This window comes from Peromyscus californicus, unplaced genomic scaffold, assembly GCF_007827085.1.
Source record: "Peromyscus californicus insignis strain IS unplaced genomic scaffold, ASM782708v3 Scaffold_6__1_contigs__length_162567912, whole genome shotgun sequence".
Lineage (NCBI taxonomy): Eukaryota > Metazoa > Chordata > Mammalia > Rodentia > Cricetidae > Peromyscus > Peromyscus californicus.
Window position 1 is genome coordinate 53898959 of NW_026294584.1, and position 21326 is coordinate 53920284.

The window sequence follows — 21326 nt, forward strand, 5'->3', positions numbered from 1 at the left end:
TAGAAAAGTACAGAAACAGACTGTTTATGTTCGATTTCTATTACTAACAAGAATCTATCTATCTATCTATCTATCTATCTATCTATCTATCTATCTATCTATCTATCTATAATTTTATCTTTTTTCCTATCTATCTATCTATCTATCTATCTATCTATCTATCTATCTATCTATCTTTTACTATTTGTTAAGATATTGAGAAAAATCCTTAGCTTCCTGCTCTTTCCATCACTTCTCTCAGAAGATCAGTTGAATCTAGCAATTCAGTCAGCTCATGGGGACACTGGCTAGAGACATTCAGGCACACAGGTTCTATGCCACTTAATTGCTGACATTGGAAGAGGTGCTGTTTTATCAGTGCTAGGACTGGTGTAAAAGAGCTACACTCCATCAGCTTTTACAGGCAATGCTGGCTCTGATCTCTAGACCCCTGAAAATCTGTGAACAGTGTTGATAGTGCAATGACTTGTGAATATCATGTGACATTGAATGTTTAATGACCTGGAATCCCATAGCTCTGAGCCAGATAATTCTTCACAAAGAATTCTCATACCTTAAATCAGCCTTGGTAAGAAATACTGCAGTATGATGTCACATAAAATATTAAGACTGTCCTAAGTGACTCTTGGACAATAGAATAATCAGAAGCAACACGTAGTTTGTTAGACCAGTTTTATGAATCTGGTGAGGAAGAGCTCACTGATACCTATATCTGTCATTGCTGAGACTCGTATTAAACAAACAAAACAGCTAAGAAGCCTATGGACAGAAGGCTTGCAACATTAAGGCCCAAACATTTAATGCTTAAATGTAGAACTGGATCCAAGAAATACATTTTGGTATCTTGCAGTGGACTATGGTAAACAATCATAGGGCCAGTCACACAGATAGACTCATGATGTCAGAAATTGAAGACCCAGTCAAAGGAGAAGTGATGTTATCTGGTAAGTGTTGGCAATAGAAAGAATACGGCAGAGCCAGCTCTTTGGACAATGGTAGGTCATTTTCTAAGTACACAGGTGAGGATGATCAAAAATGATCTCACTGTACATAGTGAGATTAAAAAAAAACACAGCCAGCCTACTTTCCCACTTGTATCCCATAAGGGATAGAATTTTGGCTCAGACATAGCTGATAATTTCTATTTATTCATATTCCCTCTCCCTCTCTACATGGTATGTATGTCACCAATCTGAGTTTGATCTCTTGTTTGTCATGTGAAGATACTTTGTATAGCATCATTTCCTCACAAAAAGCCACAGCAGAAAGTCACTCCTCAAGTTTCCCAGTGCAATGGCATCTTGCTCCCCCTTGCCTCCTGAAGTCAGACCTCTGAGTCCTGATCCCGTGCTGTTTTCTTCTGTGCATCTCTGTTTTGTGTTCTGTCTAGACATTGAACCCTACATAGCCTTAGTCTCCAGACCAAGCTTTCTGCTTGTTGTTCCCACCCTCTCACCATTGGCTCCCTGATTCTTAGCTCTTTGACTCTTGTAACACAATGAATAACATAGGGGAAACCATTTATTGAAACATATCAAAGACCATAACATCCTATAACAAGCAATACAGAAAGATATATAAGCTTTTATGGATATTTGCTGTTTCTGAGTGGCATCAATGCACATATAATTAATGAGAATTTATAATCATTAAAAATTACTTCTCGGGTTCTAAGATAATTATGATAGGGAATATAAAGATTGGTCTAAAAATACTTGCCGAAGTCCTAGCTCTCTAAAGCTCTCAATGCAAATAAGGAGTGATAACCTGGATCCAATTTCAATATAAACATTGCTTTTATTACTTGAGAGCCGATAAAGAGTAAGGGAGTGGGGAGCTTCCTCCTTAAGTCTTCTTACTCTGATTAGCATAAAGTTGGGGTTTTTATGTGCTCTTTGGAATCATGGATAACAGAGATACATAGAAGTTAGTCTGATACCATGAATTCTTATCTCCTCATTTCCAGGGACCAGTCTTTCCTTTTTTTCCAATCTGGCACTCCATACCAGAAAAATGACTTGCCACCTACAGATTCTCACTAGCTCCTTCCTTGTCTCTGGAGAGTTATGAGGAAATAAGGGTGCAATTGAGGACTGCATGAAATAGAAATGGGGGTACACTTAAGGACTAGTGTAGTCAGAGTGTTTCTCAGTCCCACCGGGCCCCACAGTCCAGACAAATCTCTCTCACCCACAGTCCCACAGCCGCTTATAAAATAATCACTCAGAGGCTTATATTAATTACAAACTGTATGGCCTATGGCTTCAGCTTCTGGCTAACTAACTCTTTCATCTTAAAATAACCCATTCCTATTAATCTATATGTTGCCATGTAGCTATGCCATTACCAGTCTGCTGGCATCTTGTTGCTACTTCTGGGGCAGCTGGCATCTCTACCAACTCTGCCCTTCTTCTCTCTGTATCTGTGCTTGGATTTTCCTGCCTGGTTCCATCCTGCCCTGCCACAGGCCAATGCAGCCTTATTTATTATCTAATGGGAGTCACACATATTCATAGCATGTAGCTCATGGATTTCTTGAAATAGAATGGGTATTTACTGCATAAAATGGAAATGGGGATGCACTTAAGGACTGGGCATCTATAGCATGAAATAGTAAATTCAGAGGGATAACATGAAAAAAAAACAATCTGTGGATACTTTACAAATACTGGAAAGGAGGGTGTATAATTTGTTGTGCTTATTTATCTCTGCACTTAATGTTTCTAAAATAAGACAAGAACATATTATTCATGCTACCACTATCTACCACCACATAGCACAAAGGTTTACTTGAGTTACATTCTCAGGAAACATCTGCTATCAATTGTGTTCATTTGTAACAGGTGAATTTTGTTACTTTTACAGCAATATCGAGCTTATGTGGCCTTCCCAGACTTTTTCCGTAATTCCACTGCCACATGGTGGAAGAGGGAAATTGAAGAACTCTACACCAACCCACAGAATCCAAATAAGAGCTTGAAGTTTGATGGCCTATGGATTGTAAGTGTGTGTATGTCTGTGTACACATAGATAGCTGTGAGTGTGTATGCAAATGATAGTGGTTTTGAAGTAGTCCAGAGGATGATAATCATTCAGGAAGACTGTGGGTGTACCATCCTGTGCTTCCTCTGACAGAGAATAGAGCAGCTCTGTTCCCACTTAGTCCTTAGGACCTCTGAAATGCCTACTGCCAAGCTTCTGGGGTGATTGCTGGAAATGCCTTGGAAACTTGCTTGACCTGGAGGGTTAAATTGCTCTTTCTAACCATCCCCCACCCAGAGAATGATGATTTCCCCAGGGAAGCATGTGTAAAGACCACTAGAGGTTGGCTGCTTTATTCATTACTCCCTTGTCTCTGACAGGATGTAAGTATCTTTATGAGTAAACTACATATCTGACATTTGTAGGATATGAATGAACCTTCCAGCTTTGTGAATGGGGCAGTTCCTTCTGGCTGCAGCGATGCTACTCTGAACCGTCCACCCTACATGCCACGTAAGGATCCTGAGTTTTGTCTACTTGCTGAGCAATGGCTGGAAAGATGAGCTCTTCTGGAGCCCAGCAGCTAGCAATTACCTTCACCGGCAAGAGCAGGTCCTCATTGATTCTGCTCATCAAGCACTTTATCCAGATGTGTGTGTATGCAAGAACCATGACCTCTGGGCAAATTTCAATAATCAGTACAGAAAACATCCAATAGTGGTAGTATCTGCAAAGGATTCTCACAGATAAATTTGTTAGTTCTTCAGACTTATGTTAATTTATCTATAGAAATATATTTGCTGTCAATGGGTATAAAATAGGGGCTTCTCAGGGAGTTGATGAAATTTAGAGTTATATTGTTTACATATGGGTCCTATAAATTATTCTATGAGTTGTGTGATATTCCTTAGGTTATGTGATATTTCTGAACCTCAATTTTCTATGCAAAAATTCTGAAAACCCTATATTGGGGATATACTTTTTACAGGAATTATAGAAAATGATTTGTACTTTCAAGTCTAGCTCAGGGCTTGTTCCATAGTAAGTGTGTGATAACTTGGGCTCTTTCCCAAACCACCAGTTTCTCCAGTGGACTTGGTGTTGAAAACACCGCAGGAATGTTACCGTTCAGTGCTAAGTACTGTTCTCATGCTCCCAGGGAAAAAGACAGGCCCAGGAGAGGTCCCGTTAATCTTATGATACAGATTTTACAACATAGAAAAGAGGCAGCAATGAGGAGAATCAGAGCTGCCTTTCACTCTTGAATTGTCCCTCAGATTTGGAAGCCAGGGACAGAGGCCTGAGCAGCAAGACACTGTGCATGGAGAGTGAGCAGATTCTTCCAGATGACTCTCGGGTGCGGCATTATGACGTGCACAGCCTGTACGGGTGGTCCCAGACCAGACCCACCTACGAGTGAGTGGCACACTTTTCTCCAGTTGACATTATCAGTGGGCATGGCCAGTAATTGGTGTGACTTCCCAGTATTTTTCCTTCCACTTTCCATTCTGAAGATTAAGAAGAATTCAGTGATTACTCGTCTAGACCTGTGGTTCTCAACCTTCCTAATGGTGTGACCCTTTAATACAGTTCTTCACGTTGTAGTGACCCCAACCAAAAAATTATTTCCATTGCTACTTCATAACTGTAATTTTGTAACTGTTACGAATTGCAATGTAAATATCTGATATATCTGATGGTTTTAGGTGACTGCTGTGAAGGGGTCATGACCCACAGTTTGAGAACCACTGGTCTAGAGCCTTACTTCTTAACTAAAGAGCACAGGAGCGTGGAGACAATTCTTTGATTATGACTGGGATGGCAGATTTAAATATGGCAGTGTCTTATCATTGAGAAATTAATAGTCCTTTTGAGGAGCACATGCACAGAGACAGAAACAATTATTACACAATGCAGTTGGTGATGTGATTATAGCATTAGTTATAAGAGGTAAAATCAAAACGGGGTGCTATAATCTATTTTATTCTAAAAGTGAATCATGTCTGATATTTTTAGCCATTTTTTGTTGTATGATCTATGAGTAGTCTAGTGAATAAGCACAGTCCCACTTGGTGACTTCAATGAATAATACAACAATTGCAATCTAGTAAAGGAATTTACCCACTAGCTCAGAAATATAGAAAACCAATGTTAAATGAATAAATAGATCTTGTGATAGTTTAACACTTGGAAGCAGTGCAATTGTTTTACCATGTGGTGAAGTTGTTGCCTGATGACTATGAAAAGGTGTTATTGTCTCTGTTGTCCAGCAGGACCCTAAACCCTAGGGTTTGAGAGAACAAGTTCTGGGCCTTCCCCTGCTCCGACTTCAACTTACCTCCCTATTTTCCCCACCAGAGCTGTGCAGGAGGTGACAGGAGAGAGAGGGGTCGTCATCACCCGCTCCACATTCCCCTCTTCTGGACGCTGGGCAGGACACTGGCTGGGAGACAACACAGCTGCCTGGGACCAGCTGGGGAAATCCATCATTGGTGTGTGGGTTGTGCCCAGGGGCCTCTGCTGGCTGTGGGTGGAGTGGGGAGTAGGATCCTTGGTGAAGGGGGAGGGGCAGGCAGAGAATGAGTGCCTGTCCTGACCCTGCTGCATCTCTCCTTGCAGGCATGATGGAGTTCAGTCTCTTTGGCATCTCCTATGTAAGTGTCCTTGCATGCTCCTCCTTCTCCCTAGGAAGGTGGCCTCATCTCTCAAAAGCTCCCAGAGCTCACTTTGTTTGTTGTTGTTTCAGACTGGGTCAGACATCTGTGGGTTCTTTCAAGATGCTGAGTATGAGATGTGTGTGCGCTGGATGCAGCTGGGCGCATTTTACCCCTTCTCCAGGAACCACAACACCATTGGGACGAGGGTAGGATGTCAGCTTCCTCACATATATTATGTAACTGGAAATGCTACCTCAGTTTCTGAGTACACTTCTGTGTGTGTTCCCTGGGGAAAACCACAAAACCGTTAAGCCTTCTTCTCTAGGAACCAAATTCTTCAGTATTGTTTTGTTGATTCTTTGTATTTAGGAAACATTTTCCCATATGTCCCATAAAGAATATCTTATGGAATCATTTTCCCGAGAAAGCTGTGGCTGTTTTCTAACTGCTAAGAATACCCTTAAAGTCTCATGCACCCTTGTTTTTATCCAGTTGTGTAGAAACATTTGTGATAAGCTTTCAGTGACCCTAAGTCTATTGAGAGGTATAGCTAGGTTCTGAACACTCTTCTTCTTTTTTTGTAGAGACAAGACCCTGTGTCCTGGGATGAAACCTTTGAGAATATTTCCAGAAGTGTACTAGAGACCAGATACACCCTGTTGCCATATCTCTACACCTTGATGTACAAGGCCCACACGGAGGGCAGCACAGTTGTGCGGCCTCTTCTCCATGAGTGAGTGTCGAGCTAGAGTCCTGTTGACCCATGGGTAACTCATTCAGCCTGCAGGGTGGGAGTTGATGCAACAATTCTTTCACAGTGAAGGCATCAATCCTTTTTGTTATGAGCTCTCCAAGTGGAGAGCATGCTTTCTTCTCCCTTATAATTGAATTTTATAAACACCTCAGATCTTGGATGGAAGGGTTTTTTTTTTAACAAAAGAAGTTTTTAAGTGATACAAAATAAAATACCTCAATTTCTTCCTTATTTGGACATGAAAAGACCTAATCTTTTGCATAGACCTTTTATATAGACCCAGACCAAAATGCGTTAACATCATTAAAGTAGGTGTTCCAAGGGGGAATTTGAGGGATGAGGGCCATCCTCATATTTAAAATGTGCTATGGTGAAAGAGAATGGATATATTTTATGGAGTAAACATGCCTAAACACCTTCTGAAGTTTGAGAGAAGTGAGGGAGTGTGGTTTATATGATCTCATCAAATTAGAGAGAATACGACAATGCAGGATTCAGCTGTGTTTCTGGTTGAGTTTGGACTTGAGGATTTTTTTCAGTGTCTTATGCTGGGACTCGTTGGGATCTGATTGTGACACCTCAATTTCCCTTTTTAGGTTTGTGTCAGACCGTGAGACCTGGAATATAGACAAACAGTTCCTGCTGGGTCCAGCCTTCCTGGTCAGCCCTGTACTAGAGCCTGTGAGTATGGAGACCTCAGGGTAGGACGATCAATAGGTGGACCCCAGCTGTTAGGCTGGGTAAACATGGAAAGGAGAAGGCCTGTGTTTGGCAATCCTGAGATATCTCTCATTCCACCTTTTCTTCTCTTTTTCCTTCTTGTAATTGGGCCAAGAAACATTAAAAATTCTACTGGCAATTGAGATGAAGCCAGGCCACCCATGATACCCTGGGGCTAGAACACCAGATCCTCTTATAGTAGAAAGCTCTACCTCTTGGTTCTGATAACTTGAACTCAAAGCTAAGTCCTCAGATGAGTGTTTCCTCACATGTGCTTCATTTTTCTTTACATTGTCCCACCGAGATGGGCAAGATGGAGACAGAAAATTCTCCCTCCCCCGTTATGGACAAAACTGTAGCAAATACTTTTCTCTCCACCCACCCCTACTCTGACAATTGTTCTTAGAACTGTGATGAACCAGCCCTAAATTCTAGTAACTTTCTCAGCAAAATCAACCACTTAAGTGGCTGCCCTTGGATTGTCTCTCTCTAAAGTTATCCTCTCTATTCTGCTTCATAGGGTAGTGAAGAAGGTAAATAACCTTGTGTTATATTTGAAGATATAATCTTCCCCCTATTTACTAGTATAAGGGCTTAGGGTCAGGTGGGGACTGCAGCAAAAGAATTCAATGCAAGGAGTCATTCCTTTTACCATGAAAACAAAGTTTGTTGGGCCAACTGCTTTGCAGTAGTATGGTCAGCTCACTGACGCTGGGTAGCTCTTTGCTTCATTGTGTAAGGGGTCCTGTAAGCAGCTAAAGTCCTTTTCTTTAAAAAACTTCCTTTGAGAACGATTGGGTCTCTGATTAAAGACCAGCTATTTAATATTCCTCATATCTTAATATACCTAGAATTTTTCTTTTGCTCCATAGCCGAACATGGGTGTTTGTATCTCTAGAAACAAAGTAGGGTGTTTTTGTAAGGAAACGGTGATTCAAGTTGCCCATCCCAAGGGGCATTATGGAGGCCATTGGTTAGGAAATCTTCCAGTTAAAGGGAGTAGGAGGAAGTGGCCTCCCTATCATTGCTGATCTCAGGATAGTGAGACTCCAGGCTGTCACTACTGTTGTCACTTTTTTCCCACATGCGTTGCTCCTCCATCCTAGACAACACTTCCACTACTGACACCTTGTTTGTGTTAAATTTCAGAACGCCAGAACTGTAGATGCATATTTTCCCAGAGCCCGCTGGTATGACTACTACACGGTAAGTTTTCTAAATGTTTGTGTAGCCTGACAAACAGAGAGTACAAAGTCTTTGTATCTGACAGATCTCACACCACAGCCCTGGAAACCATGTGTGGTTGTCCTGCACAAGCTGTATATTTCCTGTGGCCTCTGTTTTCTCATCTTCCAGTGGGGTGAGAGCAAGACCAGAGAGCTGAAGAGGCAAGCCTCTCAGTCATGGCTCATTGCATGTTTTTTACATGTGGATTTTATTTTTCTGTATGTCCTTACTATCCACTCCGGTGACTAGTCACCTCTTCAAATTGTGCCATAAATTAGTTTTTGCTTCTGTCTTTTAGTATATATCTGCTTCTATAGTATAGATCAGTGGTTCTCAACCTTCCTAATGCTTTAGCCCCTTAATACAGTTACTCATGTTGTGGTGACCCCAACCATAAAATTATTTTCTTTGCTACTTTATAACTGTAGTTTTGCCACTGTTATGAATTATAATATAAATATCTGTGCTTTCTGATGGCCTTAAGTGACCTGTGTGAAAGTGTTGGTTGCCCCCAAAGGGGTTGTGACTCACAGGTTGTGAACTTCTGGTATAGATACTCAAGAACAGTTCCTTCCTATAATTACTGAGTGAGTCCTCAAATACATATCCAAACAGCACATGTTCACTTATAAAGGCAACCACAGGGGCTCTCTGTTGCGGATATCTGGGCCATAGTGGTCATAGAAGACAAGCTGAGAGAGAAAGGTTTTGAGAAGACATTTTAGAGGTGATCTGTCTAAGGACACATATGAGACAGATTCTTAGGGAAGAATTAAAGGAAAGACATTCTTGCCCTCCCACTAGCCCACCTCTTTGGACTTTCTGAGCAGAGCACAGTCAGGAAGACCAGAAGCAGACCAGTGCACTAGCCTCTCCTCTGAGGACAGTGCAATGGATCTGGGTGAAAACGGAACAAGGACAAAGGAGTTTTTCCGTTCTAGGAACAAAGTCATTTCCCTCTTATTGGTTGCTAGCTGCTTTCTCTTAAGAGTAGAAGTACACTAACATTCAGCTATGTGCTTTCAGTCCAGCACCAGGGCCCTGGAGGGAGAGAGCAGCTTTTTCCCTTAAGTGGTCCTCACATGGTCTTGAATTTGCATGTTGACTGTCCAGTACTTTAACAGTTCTTTTGAACCTGTCAGGGCTTACACTAGAGCTAAGCAGGGAGACACTCAGGGTACATAGCTTAAGGGAGGGCCCTTACTGGAAGGATGGACCTGCTTTTTCTTGGACTTGAGAGTGTGGACCTCCTTCAGGTCTGCACCCTAGGCATTTTGGTTGGAGTCCTAGCCTTGCTCAGGTGCAAAACTCTCTGCTGAGTTCTAGGTATTGGAATGGTGGGTGCTTTTCTGTTTGGGGTTAACAATGCAATGATGAGCTAATATTTGCCTTTCAAAACTTTATGGGAGCACACTGTGGAGTCTAGACATAGGGTGCTACTGTCCTCTAGGGGGCAGAAACAATGTTGCTCAACATCAAAAAAGGACAGGACCGGACTGCTGAGCACCATGGCCCATGCCTGCCATCCTAGCTTCTAGGGAGGCTTTGGCAGGGGGATTGCTTGAGTCCATCAACTCTGGGGTATTGTATGCTATACTAATTGAACGTCCTCATGAAATTTGATACCAGTATGGTGATCTTCTTGGAGCAGAGGATCACCAGGTTGCCCAAAAGGGCTGAACCAGCCCGAGTAGGGAAAAAGCACAGTATAGCAAGCCAGATTCAAAGATAAAGGCACATAAGTCATTTGGATGTTTTCTATGGAGCAGGTGAATGTAGAGTGTATAGCTGGTATGTATTAAATAGTGGGGACCAAGAGACGAGTCCAGGAGGTGGCTGGGATGTCTGCTAGATGCACTGCTCAGTGATATGTGCATCTCTCTCATCATCTCCTCTCTTTTCCCCACAGGGTGTAGATATTAATGCAAGGGGACAATGGAAGAACTTGCAAGCCCCTCTTGAACACATTAATCTTCATGTCCGTGGGGGCTACATCCTGCCCTGGCAGGAACCTGCCATGAATACCCGTTTGAGGTGAATGGGGGGGAAATGGGGTTCTGCTTTGTGTAGTAGTGAGCTTAATCATGTGTGGAGAAGGCTCCTCATCTCTTGAGTATCACTCTGAAGTCTGAAAGTATTTTCACTGGATTTATTTTTTGCATTTTTGTATTTGAACTTTTGAAAAACTCTGAACTCTCAACAATTTTCATCAGTTGTTTAAATCAAAGTGTGTGAAATTGCTCATGTAATAAGTGACATTTACAATAGAAATTAAAATGGCGGTAGTCATAATTCATATTTTTGGAATCTTCCATTTCTTTTCTTAAGAACAAATGATTGCTGGAAAATTTTAACCATGTGGCAACTGATGCCTGAGGTTGCTTTACCTTGAAAATATTTAAGAGCTCTTGCCCTAAGTTTATATGTCATTCATCAATCATTAACATCAAGCAAATGCTTGCTGCATGCTTAGGATAATACTATGCCAGTATTAAGAACTTTGTTTTATGATTTTCTATTTTTCTTAATCAAAGAGAAATGAAATTGCTTGAGGTGAGTATTGCCGTCATCTCCATTCCACAGATAAGGAAGTGGAGGCTTTATTGAGCTATATGATTCAGTGAGTCACAGGCCCAGGAAGAATATGGGATTCCATGTGGGCCTGACATAATGCTTCAAAACTTTACCCATTTGTCCTCTGAGTGTTTTAGTTGATGGGTCATGAAAGGTTTACAGCTTCAGGAAAGGGGAAAGAAGGAAGCCAGTTATGTGCTTTTAATTTAAGAGCCCTACTGGAAAATTCCCCTTGATGCCTTGGTGAAGTCATCCACTTAGGACATGCAGTGGTGCATGCACCTAGAGCCAGTTCTCAACATTTTCTAGTAGGAGAACCCACTTGAACCCTCAGGAAGTACTTCATCTTACTCCTTTGTTCCTGTGAAACCTGTTGGCTTGTGACTGTGACTGTGTTTTTAGCTAATGCCTCTCTCCCTCCCCACCACAGCCGTGAGAAGTTCATGGGCCTCAAGGTTGCCTTGAATGATGAAGGACTTGCTGAGGGCTGGCTCTTCTGGGATGATGGGAAAAACATCAGTGAGTAGGGGCTGGCTGGGATTCCTGACCACATCATGAGCAAGGCTCTCGATTATCTTAAATTCCTGCCTTTCAGCTGAGATAAACTATCATGGTATTTATACACATTTCCCAACTACATGATTAGTTGTCCCAACAAGACAATGCTACATGTGTTGTTTATGTGGGGGACTTTCCATCAGGAGTTTATGGGAGCTGGTAACCTCTTTGGAGGTGGATGGCACAAGTACTCTTTACCACACAGTAGAACTTTTAGCCACAAAGAGCTTCTGCAGCTCAACACAGCTGTAGATACAGGTTCCAGTGAACACTCAAATGTCACAAGGGCATCTAACAAACTGAAGTTTGTTTTATTTGATTGATATTCATTTAAATTTACATAGCTAATTTTTATGGTGCCTTCTGCTGTGGGCAGCACAGTTTTAGAAGCTAGTGGTCCCAGGAGGAGTGGGGAAGTAAATGAGGAAGAGACCGCACTGCAGAGGCAGAGGAAGCCCTGAGAAGGAGCTAGTCACCAGCAAGCTGCCTTTTCCGTCCTCCACGCTGCCAAACACCACGCTTTCCCAGTTTTTAAAACATTTTGTGGAGATCACATTTAAAACCACCCATTACCACTCAAGATAAAGCAAGGCAGCAGCCACAGCGTGTTTACATGTGTGGATGTGTGCTTCTAAGCAAAAGGAATCTGGAAATTCTGAGGTGACTCGGGAGAGGTTGGGACTAGTAGACTGTGAAAAAAAGTGACCTAAGGCAGCAGTAGGTGATTTTTATATGTGGTAGCTTTTGGACAAGTGCATCTACACGCTCATTTCAAACATTTGTATCCATTTGGGGATGGGTATAGAACCTGACTAATTTCCATAGAGAGAACGTCCACTACAAAATGGAACTCGTTGTAATGGAGAAAAACAAAACGAGAATAACCTCACTCTCAGCTAAGACAAATCAGCAATTAGAAGCCTATCACAGACCCAGCTCACATCTGCCCTTTTGTCTGTTTGCAGATATCACTGAGCGATACTACTTGGCCAGCTTTTCTGTTAGCCAGGTGAGTGTGACAGACACTAAAAAGAGAGTATAGGTTTCTGCTGTCTTGGCAGGATACCGGCTCTTGTAAGGGTTCTATGTATGTACTTCCTAGAATTTCTTCAGTACTCGTCTTTCTTTTCCTCCAGAACTCTGGGGGTGGGGGGAGGATTTCCTATGCTCCCAGGACATGTTTTTGACTGAACCTGTCCATGTCTCAGCAGTAACTGTTTCAGTGTACCATTTTTTTTTTTTTTTTTTTGGTTTTTCGAGACAGGGTTTCTCTGTGTAGCTTTGCGCCTTTCCTGGAACTCACTTGGTAGCCCAGGCTGGCCTCGAACTCACAGAGATCCGCCTGGCTCTGCCTCCCGAGTGCTGGGATTAAAGGCGTGCGCCACCACCGCCCAGCCAGTGTACCATTTTTCAGGTGGATAATCTTTCTGTGTAATCTAGCCCTCCTTCCTATGCTACTTTTAAATGTTCTGCACATATGGTGACCTTTCCATGTGTAGAATATACATTTCTTGATACTTGAGACTTGTAACTTACAGAGTTCAAGGCCATCCTACAGACCAGGCTGATGGTGGCCCATGCAAAGTGGATGGGATAGGGCAGCTGGGGACAGGGTGCTGAGGTCATGGTTTTTACTATCTGAAAACGTAATATATGGACTCAGGCTGTCTCATTTCGTGATTTACATCTATGCCTAAAACAAAGTTGAGAACAAAATTGAACTAATTTTGATATTTGTTTCTTTCTGTTTTATTTTCAATTTGACAGAATACATTGCAGACACATGTTATTCTTAATAATTACATCACTGGTACAGCACCTTTGTACCTAGGCTACATTGAAATCTGGGGATTGGGCAGTGTTTCCATTACCAGTGTGAGCATCGCTGGGAGCAACTTGAATGAACCAGTCTCCTATGACTACAACACCACAACTCAGGTTTGTGACTGCTGGAAAGCCCAATGGTCATTCCCAACCCTCAAATGCTTTGTGCAACAGTCTCCCCTCCCCCAGGCAGCCACTGTGTTCAGTGTCATCTGTGGGCAGAGTGGAGATAAAGCAAAATCCATGGTTTATCATACGGTGTTGAAAATCTGATTGTTTACTTTCTATATCTAATGTCTTGTCTTAAAACCTAAGTGACACTTGTCTCTCGTTCTGGCTCGGAAACCAAATTCTCAAACAGCTTGTACTACTCTATTTCATCAAATGTCAGGTACTATCTTAACTCTAAGAAGAGTTGGTCCACTACTTAAAATACCGTAGAGAGGCAACTACAACAAAGATGAAACAACTCTTTGCTCTCACTCACTGTTTTTCCATTTAAATGTATAGGAAGCTCTTGGAAATTTCCACACCCTTGGAGTTGTATCTCAATATTTTAGTATTTTAAGTGGTATAACAGGGGGAAATGTTAGGTAGAGAAATACAATGACTCTGTATCAGAGTAAATTTGAATGTAAATATGTATTTAAAATATCTTAACATTATGAGTTGGAGATTGGTATCATTTGTAATTGGTTCTTTGAGAATTTCATGCTATTAACCCCTTCCCCCAACTTCTCCCAGATCCACCCACCCTTCTCTACCCACCCAACTTTTGTGTCCTATCTATGCATCAATGTATATATGCATGTATGTGTGTGTATTTATGTATGTATGTATGTATGTATGTGTAGGTATGTATGTATATGTTATGCGTGTATGTATCTATGAATGAATGTGTGTATGTATGTATGTACCTACCTAACTACCTCTCTCAATGTGTGCTTTCTATATTTCCTTGAGCATGTGGCCTTCCATTGGAGCACGGTAAACTTAGCATTTTGTTAATGTTTATGTTCATCCCCTGCCCCAACTCCTCTTAGATCCTCTTCTACCTCCCTAAACATCCAACTTCATGTTCTCTTTCTCACTCTTCTTATTTAAACCCATTTAGTCCAGTTTGTGTTGGTCAACTACTCCTGGGCGTTGAGCCTGACCCAGTGTCATATCATTGAAGAAAACTGACATTTCCTTTCCAAGTAGCAACCAAATGCCAGTAGCTCCTCAGCTACTCATGGGACTTCATGCCTTCTCTTTCTTCTCTACACTGAGATTTTTGTCTGCCTTAAGCATGCACAGGTCTTATGCATGTTGTCACAATATCTGTGAGTTTATGTACACAATCCTACTGTGTCTGGGAAATATAGTGTCTTAGTTAGGGTTTCTACTGTTGTGACAAAACACAATGACAAAAAAAACTTGCTTAGGAAATGGTTTCTTTCAGTACACAACTCTCAGGTCATATTCCATCATAAAGGGAAGGCAGGAACCTAGAGCCAGGAACTGATAAAGAGGCCATGGAGGAATGCTGTTTTACTGGCTTGTTCCTCCTGGCTGACTCAGTCTGCTTTTTTATGCAACTCTCAACCACCTTCCAAGGTGTGGCACTGCCTATAACGGGATGGATCCTCTTCCATTAATCATTAATCAAGAAAGTGCTCCATAGATTTATTCACAGGCCAATTTGGTAGAGGTATTTTTCTCAGTTGAAGTTTCCTCTTCCCAGGTAACTATATTTTGTGTCAAGTTGCAAAAAACTAGCCAGCACACGCAGTGTCCTTAAAATCATTTTCTACCTCTGGTTCTTAAAAATTTTCTGCACCCCCCCATTCTACATAGCTCCCTGAACCTTGAGTGGAGGGGTGTGATATAGACATCCCATTTAGGGTTGAACATTTGGAACTCTCTAATTCTCTGCTCAGTGATCAATTGTGGGTATTTCTGTTAATTGTTCTCTACTTCAAGAAGTTTCTCTGATGAGGGTTGAATGATGCACTGATCTATTGGTATAGCAAGAAGTCATTAGAAGATCTTTTATTGCTATGTACATTTGCAGAATAATCATGGCAGGTTTTCCCCTAGAGCCCATGACCTATCTAGCCACAGTTTCTTGACCTCTCAGACAGGTATAGATTGCATGTCACAGAGTGAACCTTAAATTTTAAAAAAGTGGTTATTTACTCCTGTGACATTAATTCCATTATTGCACTAGTGGGCATATCTTGACAGGCAGGTCATTATTGTAGCTAGTAAAGTTCATTGCTGGGTGAAAGGGATGATTGCTTTTCCCATCTGGTAACACGCATAGCACTTTCTGTTTCCATGAAAGCTCAAGGTATACACACTTTTGAAAAAAAAAACTGATTCTTTGCAATTACCACAAGAAAAGCACTTTTAATGGAAAAGTGATATAATATGAAATGTTAGAATACTTATTAAAGAACATGGACATGAGACTATTTAGATGCCTTGGGGTATGATACACCTGAGATCTGAATTTAAGGCTTGATTCTTATGAATTACATATGTCTGATCATAATATATAGGATGTTACAACCAGCTAATAATACTGTCATGAAGATTAAGTATGTGTAAAACACGACTGTGGTACCTGGCACATGATTAAAAAAAATACTAGTAACTTTACTGACCACCACACCTGAGACACGTCTGAGTACTCAGCACCTGTTCTCACTTGATCCTTACAGGAACATTGTAGGACAGATCACATCCTCTTCAGAGAAGATACCAGATGCATAGCTTTTAGGGTCCAAAAAGATACATAATATAATATAATACCTTAACTAATATATAATATTTATTTTTATGTTTTATCTATTTGTACTGGGATATGTTTATTATTTTGTGCCTTAATATTAATTATTATTTAAATAGATACATATGATACAGATCAGTTAAGACAGTTCTTTCCTACCAAAGATGCTCTGATTCAACATTTCTTAAAAATTCTAGGGTTCAAATCCAGGGCTCTGTGAATGTTGTGCAAGCACTGTACAGACTGAGCCTCAGTGTAAATATTTGACCACACACAAAATGCTACCTGCAGGCTGTACCAAGCTGTCTGCTCCTGGTGTAACAAATAAAATAAATTATGAAGTCCAATGCTAAAATCTAATACTGCTAGCTATGATAAAATGCTTACTTTAAAATATTTTCAATTAATTTATACTCTACGTAGAGTAAAATAAACTGATCTTAAGAGTGGAAAAAACATTTTTATACTTTTGTCTGATGTTTTGTCTCAATCCACTAAACACATATTTGATAAGTTTTTAACCCAGTTTGTGCTTGATCTTATTACTCATTCCTTCCTGAAACATTCTTTGGATGGTTTGCAGTCTATACATTCACAACACTAGTGTTAGCAATGATGTTCCCACTTGTGTAGACAACGATCATGCCATGATGTGTGCCCAGCCTGGAGTAATTTGAGAATTGTTGATTACAAACATGCTCTCATCCTGTCAAAGTTAAAATTAGAACCTTAGGATTCATATAATATTTTGGTGCCTACACTTGTCACACTGTGGTAAATGGGAGCACTTCTTCCTATGATTCTCTCTCTCTCTCTCTCTCTCTCTCTCTCTCTCTCTCTCTCTCTCTCTCTCTCTCTCTGTCTCGTGTGTGTGTGTGTGTGTGTGTGTGTGTGTGTGTGTGTGTGTGTGTGTGTGTGTGTGTACATGTACTAAATGTGAATGCTTTCTGATTTCTAGGCCTGAGAAAAGTTTTTCGTCAGTTTTATAATTTTAAAACATCTCCTTATACTTTGGTTTTCTTGTCAATCACTTTTAAAAAGATCTTTTAAAGGACTTTGCCCTATTCTGTTGTGAATCAATTTATTTACAGTTAAAACTTGGTCATTGGTGAGGCCTCTCAAAAGTGTTTGCCTATAAGAAGCACGAATGTTAGACTTCCCAGGCAATGGGTGAGGAGACATTAGACTGATCAGGCCATGGGTGAGTGCTGTGAGGAGACATTAGACTGACCAGGCCATGGGTGAGCACTATGATGAAACAGCATTAGACTGACCAGGCTGTGGGTGAGTGCTGTGAGGAGACAGCATTAGACTGCCCAGGCTGTGGGTGAGTGCTGTGAGGAGACAGCATTAAACTGCCCAGGCCGTGGGTGAGTGCTATGAGGAGACAGCATTAGACTGCCCAGGCCGTGGGTGAGTGCTATGAGGAGACAACAGAAACTGGGGTGAAAGGAGAGCTAGAAGCCCTACAGAAGAGAGGAAGGCAGGGTACCCTTTTCAATGGCCTGTGCACTTGTTCTCAGTGGTTGGGAACTGAATCCTTGAGATCCCATCCCTATCACAGAACAATCATTCTACTCCAAGGATTAGGAAACACCCTTCACACCTGAAAATAAAACAGTAGTTGGCATCAAGGCCATGTGGCTCAATGACTTGCACCCTGTTCATTTGTGCATAGGAAATTCTAGACAACAAATGCTCAATACATTTCTTGTTTGTTTGTTCCAACAGGTATTGAAAGTTGATGTGACTGACAAAAGAATCAGCCTGCATCGTTTCCAGTCACTGACATGGAACTCTTCCTAAATTTTCAGAACAAAATACTACGAGCAGATTTAAACTACTTATGCTTCATAATCATGTAATTATTATGTATCATCAATTGTTTCATTCCCAGTACTGCTATAATATTTTGTGGATTTTATGTGTGTGTGTATTATGACTCCCAAGATAATATCTCTGGGTCACTTTAATGTATCTGTGTAATTAGTGTGGCACATATGGTTCATCGCATGACATCCATTGAAGATGTGAAGATGAATTAGATCCATGCTGAAGTCTGTGTGTGTGTGTGTGTGTGTGTGTGTGTGTGTGTGTGTGTGTATGGGAGCCCAATCTTGTCATGGCAGCCCCTGTTTGCAGGTAAGCAAAACCTTAAGAATTATAGAAAGGAACTTCTGTGAGTTGGTATAGGGGGAGGAGAACAGTATGCTGAGAATATGATGGAGGAGGAAGAAGAACACAGGAAGGAAGCAGGGAAGATGTGATGTAATGGTAGGCAACAGCAAGAGGGATAGTCATTCTAAGGAATGGTAGCCTTGCAGGGAGGAGAAAGGGAGCGTCAACTCATTTGAAAGAGAAGAGGGCCTTGGAGAAATGCTTAATAAACAGGAAGGTGATGAGAAGGAGATTTAAGGTGGTAGAGATGAAGGAAGGAATTGGATGTACAATTGTTTTCATACAAGTGTGCTTTCAAGTGTATAAATCTTATTTTTTGACCACATCTCATGTACATAGCAACAGTTCACACAAACATATATGATTTGTATGCCACAGAAAAATAAAGCAAATGAATTTACAAGAAATTCTCCAGGTTGTGATGTGTTTTAATGGGGACCTCACAGAGGGGTCAGGTTTCCTGGTGTTTAGAAGACTCCTGTGACCTTGTCTTTTTTGTTTGCTGTGACATCGGAGTTCCTATTCTCACAGGAATAGATTACAGTTTTTTTTGTTTTTTTTTTTTTTTTTTTTTTTTTGTTTTTTGGTTTTTCGAGACAGGGTTTCTCTGTGTAGCTTTGCGCCTTTCCTGGAACTCGCTTTGGAGACCAGGCTGGCCTCGAACTCACAGAGATCCGCCTGGCTCTGCCTCCCAAGTGCTGGGATTAAAGGCGTGCGCCACCACCGCCCGGCCAGATTACAGTTTTTAATGAGCCACCTTCCCCTACATCTCTGTAATGACTCTCTCACAAGCTTTGAATATTGTTAAAGAATCATAGCAGTTTTTGTAAAATATCAACTCAACTCTGACAAAAACCAAACAGTAGTTACAACTACATTGATTAAAACACCAGCTAAAATGTGTGTAAAGAAACACTCAGCTGGGCTGTCAAGATGGCTCAGGAGGTACAAACTCTTGCCACACAAGCCTGGTGTTCTGAATCCAGTCCTCAGAAACCATAAAGGGGAAGGGGTAAACAGACTCCACAGAGTTGTCCTCTGACCTCCAAATGTATGTCATGGCAAATATGACCCCCTACAAAATAACAGATACCAATGAAAAATTAAAATAAAGAGAAATTATGTAGAATGCTCAATGGGCGTGTTTAATTTTAGTGTTTTTTGAAAATGCAGCGTGTTTCAAATGGGTATGCATACTTCTTCACAGCTTCCCTTTTGTACTGGAAAGCCATTCTGCTTGCTGTATGTATGTCCAGGTATCTGCACCTGCTGCATTGCACCAGAATATCATTCAGTTGACTTAATATTCTAACTATCAAATGAGGCATCATGCACAAGGGGCTTGGGAATTAGAGAATTATTTGATTTAAAGGGAAAAAACCAGATTAATTCCCTTTAATTGATGTAAGGAGGTTACAAGGACATGACTTAATATTTTAGAAATATCCCATGGTGCCAATACATGGACATATATTGACTCTAGTTGTCCTTAGTGAGGCGTTTCCTGGATGGACAATCCAGGGGCCCCACTGGTGACCTATGGGATGCCTCCTAATGTTTTAAAATTCTAGAAGAATACTTTAAAATGCATATAGCAAAATGTGGACCACCACAAAGGAAATATTACATACAAATGTGCAGAGTACTCCAAATGTCAACGTCTCCTGTCTCTTGAATTTACTTTTGGCTCTTCAAATACTGTATAGACTTATCAGATACCACATAATATTTTGATATTTGAATACAATATGGAATAGTCAAATAAAGCTGGCCACAATATTCACAGTGTCACATCTTTATCATTCTTTGTAGTGACAAAATTTAAAATCTATTCTCAGAAATGATTAAGTATAAAATGTGTTTTTGGCTCCTTAGTAGCCCCCCTATAAGGACATGTGAAGTTTCCCTCTCAAATTAGAGATGATCTTAGCAGCTCTGGAAAATGACAGGGGAGAAGCTGGTCTGTGATTTACTTGGTTTCTGTCTAGGGCAGAGCTGCCAATCTCTGAGCCCTCCCAATACAGGGATTGAAGTCACTATTCAGGGCATTTTATGTTTCTTTCATTTAAGTGAGGAACAATCTCAACATGAACTCAGGAGACTTAATTAAATCACTTTGTCTTTCTGAGACAAATTTCATTTTCAAAATGGTGGTGATACCTGTGGAGTTGTACAAAACTCCTTCTTGTTCCTTAGGATAGGGTCAAGATAGCCAGATAGATTTATAATGTTATAATGTTTTGTATCCCCTATTCATCTGACTATATATATATATATATATATATATATATATATATATTCATATCTATTCATTCATAAGTATTTATCTTAGTTATTTTTCTATTGCTGTGACAAAACACCATGACCACGGCAATTTATAGATGAAAGCATTTAACAGGGCTTACAGTTCTAGAGGGTATGTCAACAGTCATCATAGCAGGGGGCATGGCAGCAAGCAGGCAGGCATGACACTGGAGCAGTAGATGAGAGCTTACATTTGGTCCATAGGCGGGGTGCAGGGAGACAGAGACAGAGACAGAGAGGCAGAGAGAAAACTATTTGGGAATGCTGGCATGGGCTTTTAAAACCTCAAAGCCCAACCATAGTGACACAGTTCCTCCAACAAGACCACACATCCTAATCCTTCTCAAAGAGTTCCAACTGGGGACCAAGTATTCAAAAACATGAGCCTATGGGGGCCATTCCCATTCAAACCACCACAGCGTATATCTATATATTTATGTGTCATGAATCCACAGTTTGGAATTAGGAATTAAACTCTAAAATTACTAAGAATGCCAAGAAATTTTATTCACTGGATTATATTTATGTATATTTTTCCAGTAAGGCATGGGGAACAAGAGGAGGATAATCGGGTTGCAATATCAGAGTAATACGTATATGAAGATATCACAATGAAATACATATATACAAAGATGTCACAGTGAAACCCATCATTTTGTACAATGAATATATGTTAATAAAAATAAATAATTTTACATAACAAAATAATTAGAAGAATGGCATTATTTTATAGTTTTGCGAATCTCTTCAAAGTCTACCTCAATAGTTGGTT

General features: G+C 40.8%; 1 protein-coding gene across 1 annotated transcript in view; it reads left to right on the forward strand.

Annotated features, from left to right (window-relative positions):
• Mgam (maltase-glucoamylase) overlaps positions 1-21326 on the forward strand; it is a 253858-nt gene that overhangs the window by 133016 nt on the left and 99516 nt on the right. Inside the window, exons 103-115 of the mRNA XM_052721491.1 lie at positions 2866-3000; positions 3408-3495; positions 4260-4398; positions 5341-5474; positions 5602-5636; positions 5729-5845; positions 6224-6372; positions 6990-7074; positions 8263-8319; positions 10250-10374; positions 11345-11433; positions 12438-12481; positions 13240-13410. Of these exons, the coding sequence (XP_052577451.1) occupies positions 2866-3000; positions 3408-3495; positions 4260-4398; positions 5341-5474; positions 5602-5636; positions 5729-5845; positions 6224-6372; positions 6990-7074; positions 8263-8319; positions 10250-10374; positions 11345-11433; positions 12438-12481; positions 13240-13410 (1368 nt within the window). The remainder of the gene's footprint in view (positions 1-2865; positions 3001-3407; positions 3496-4259; positions 4399-5340; positions 5475-5601; positions 5637-5728; positions 5846-6223; positions 6373-6989; positions 7075-8262; positions 8320-10249; positions 10375-11344; positions 11434-12437; positions 12482-13239; positions 13411-21326) is intronic.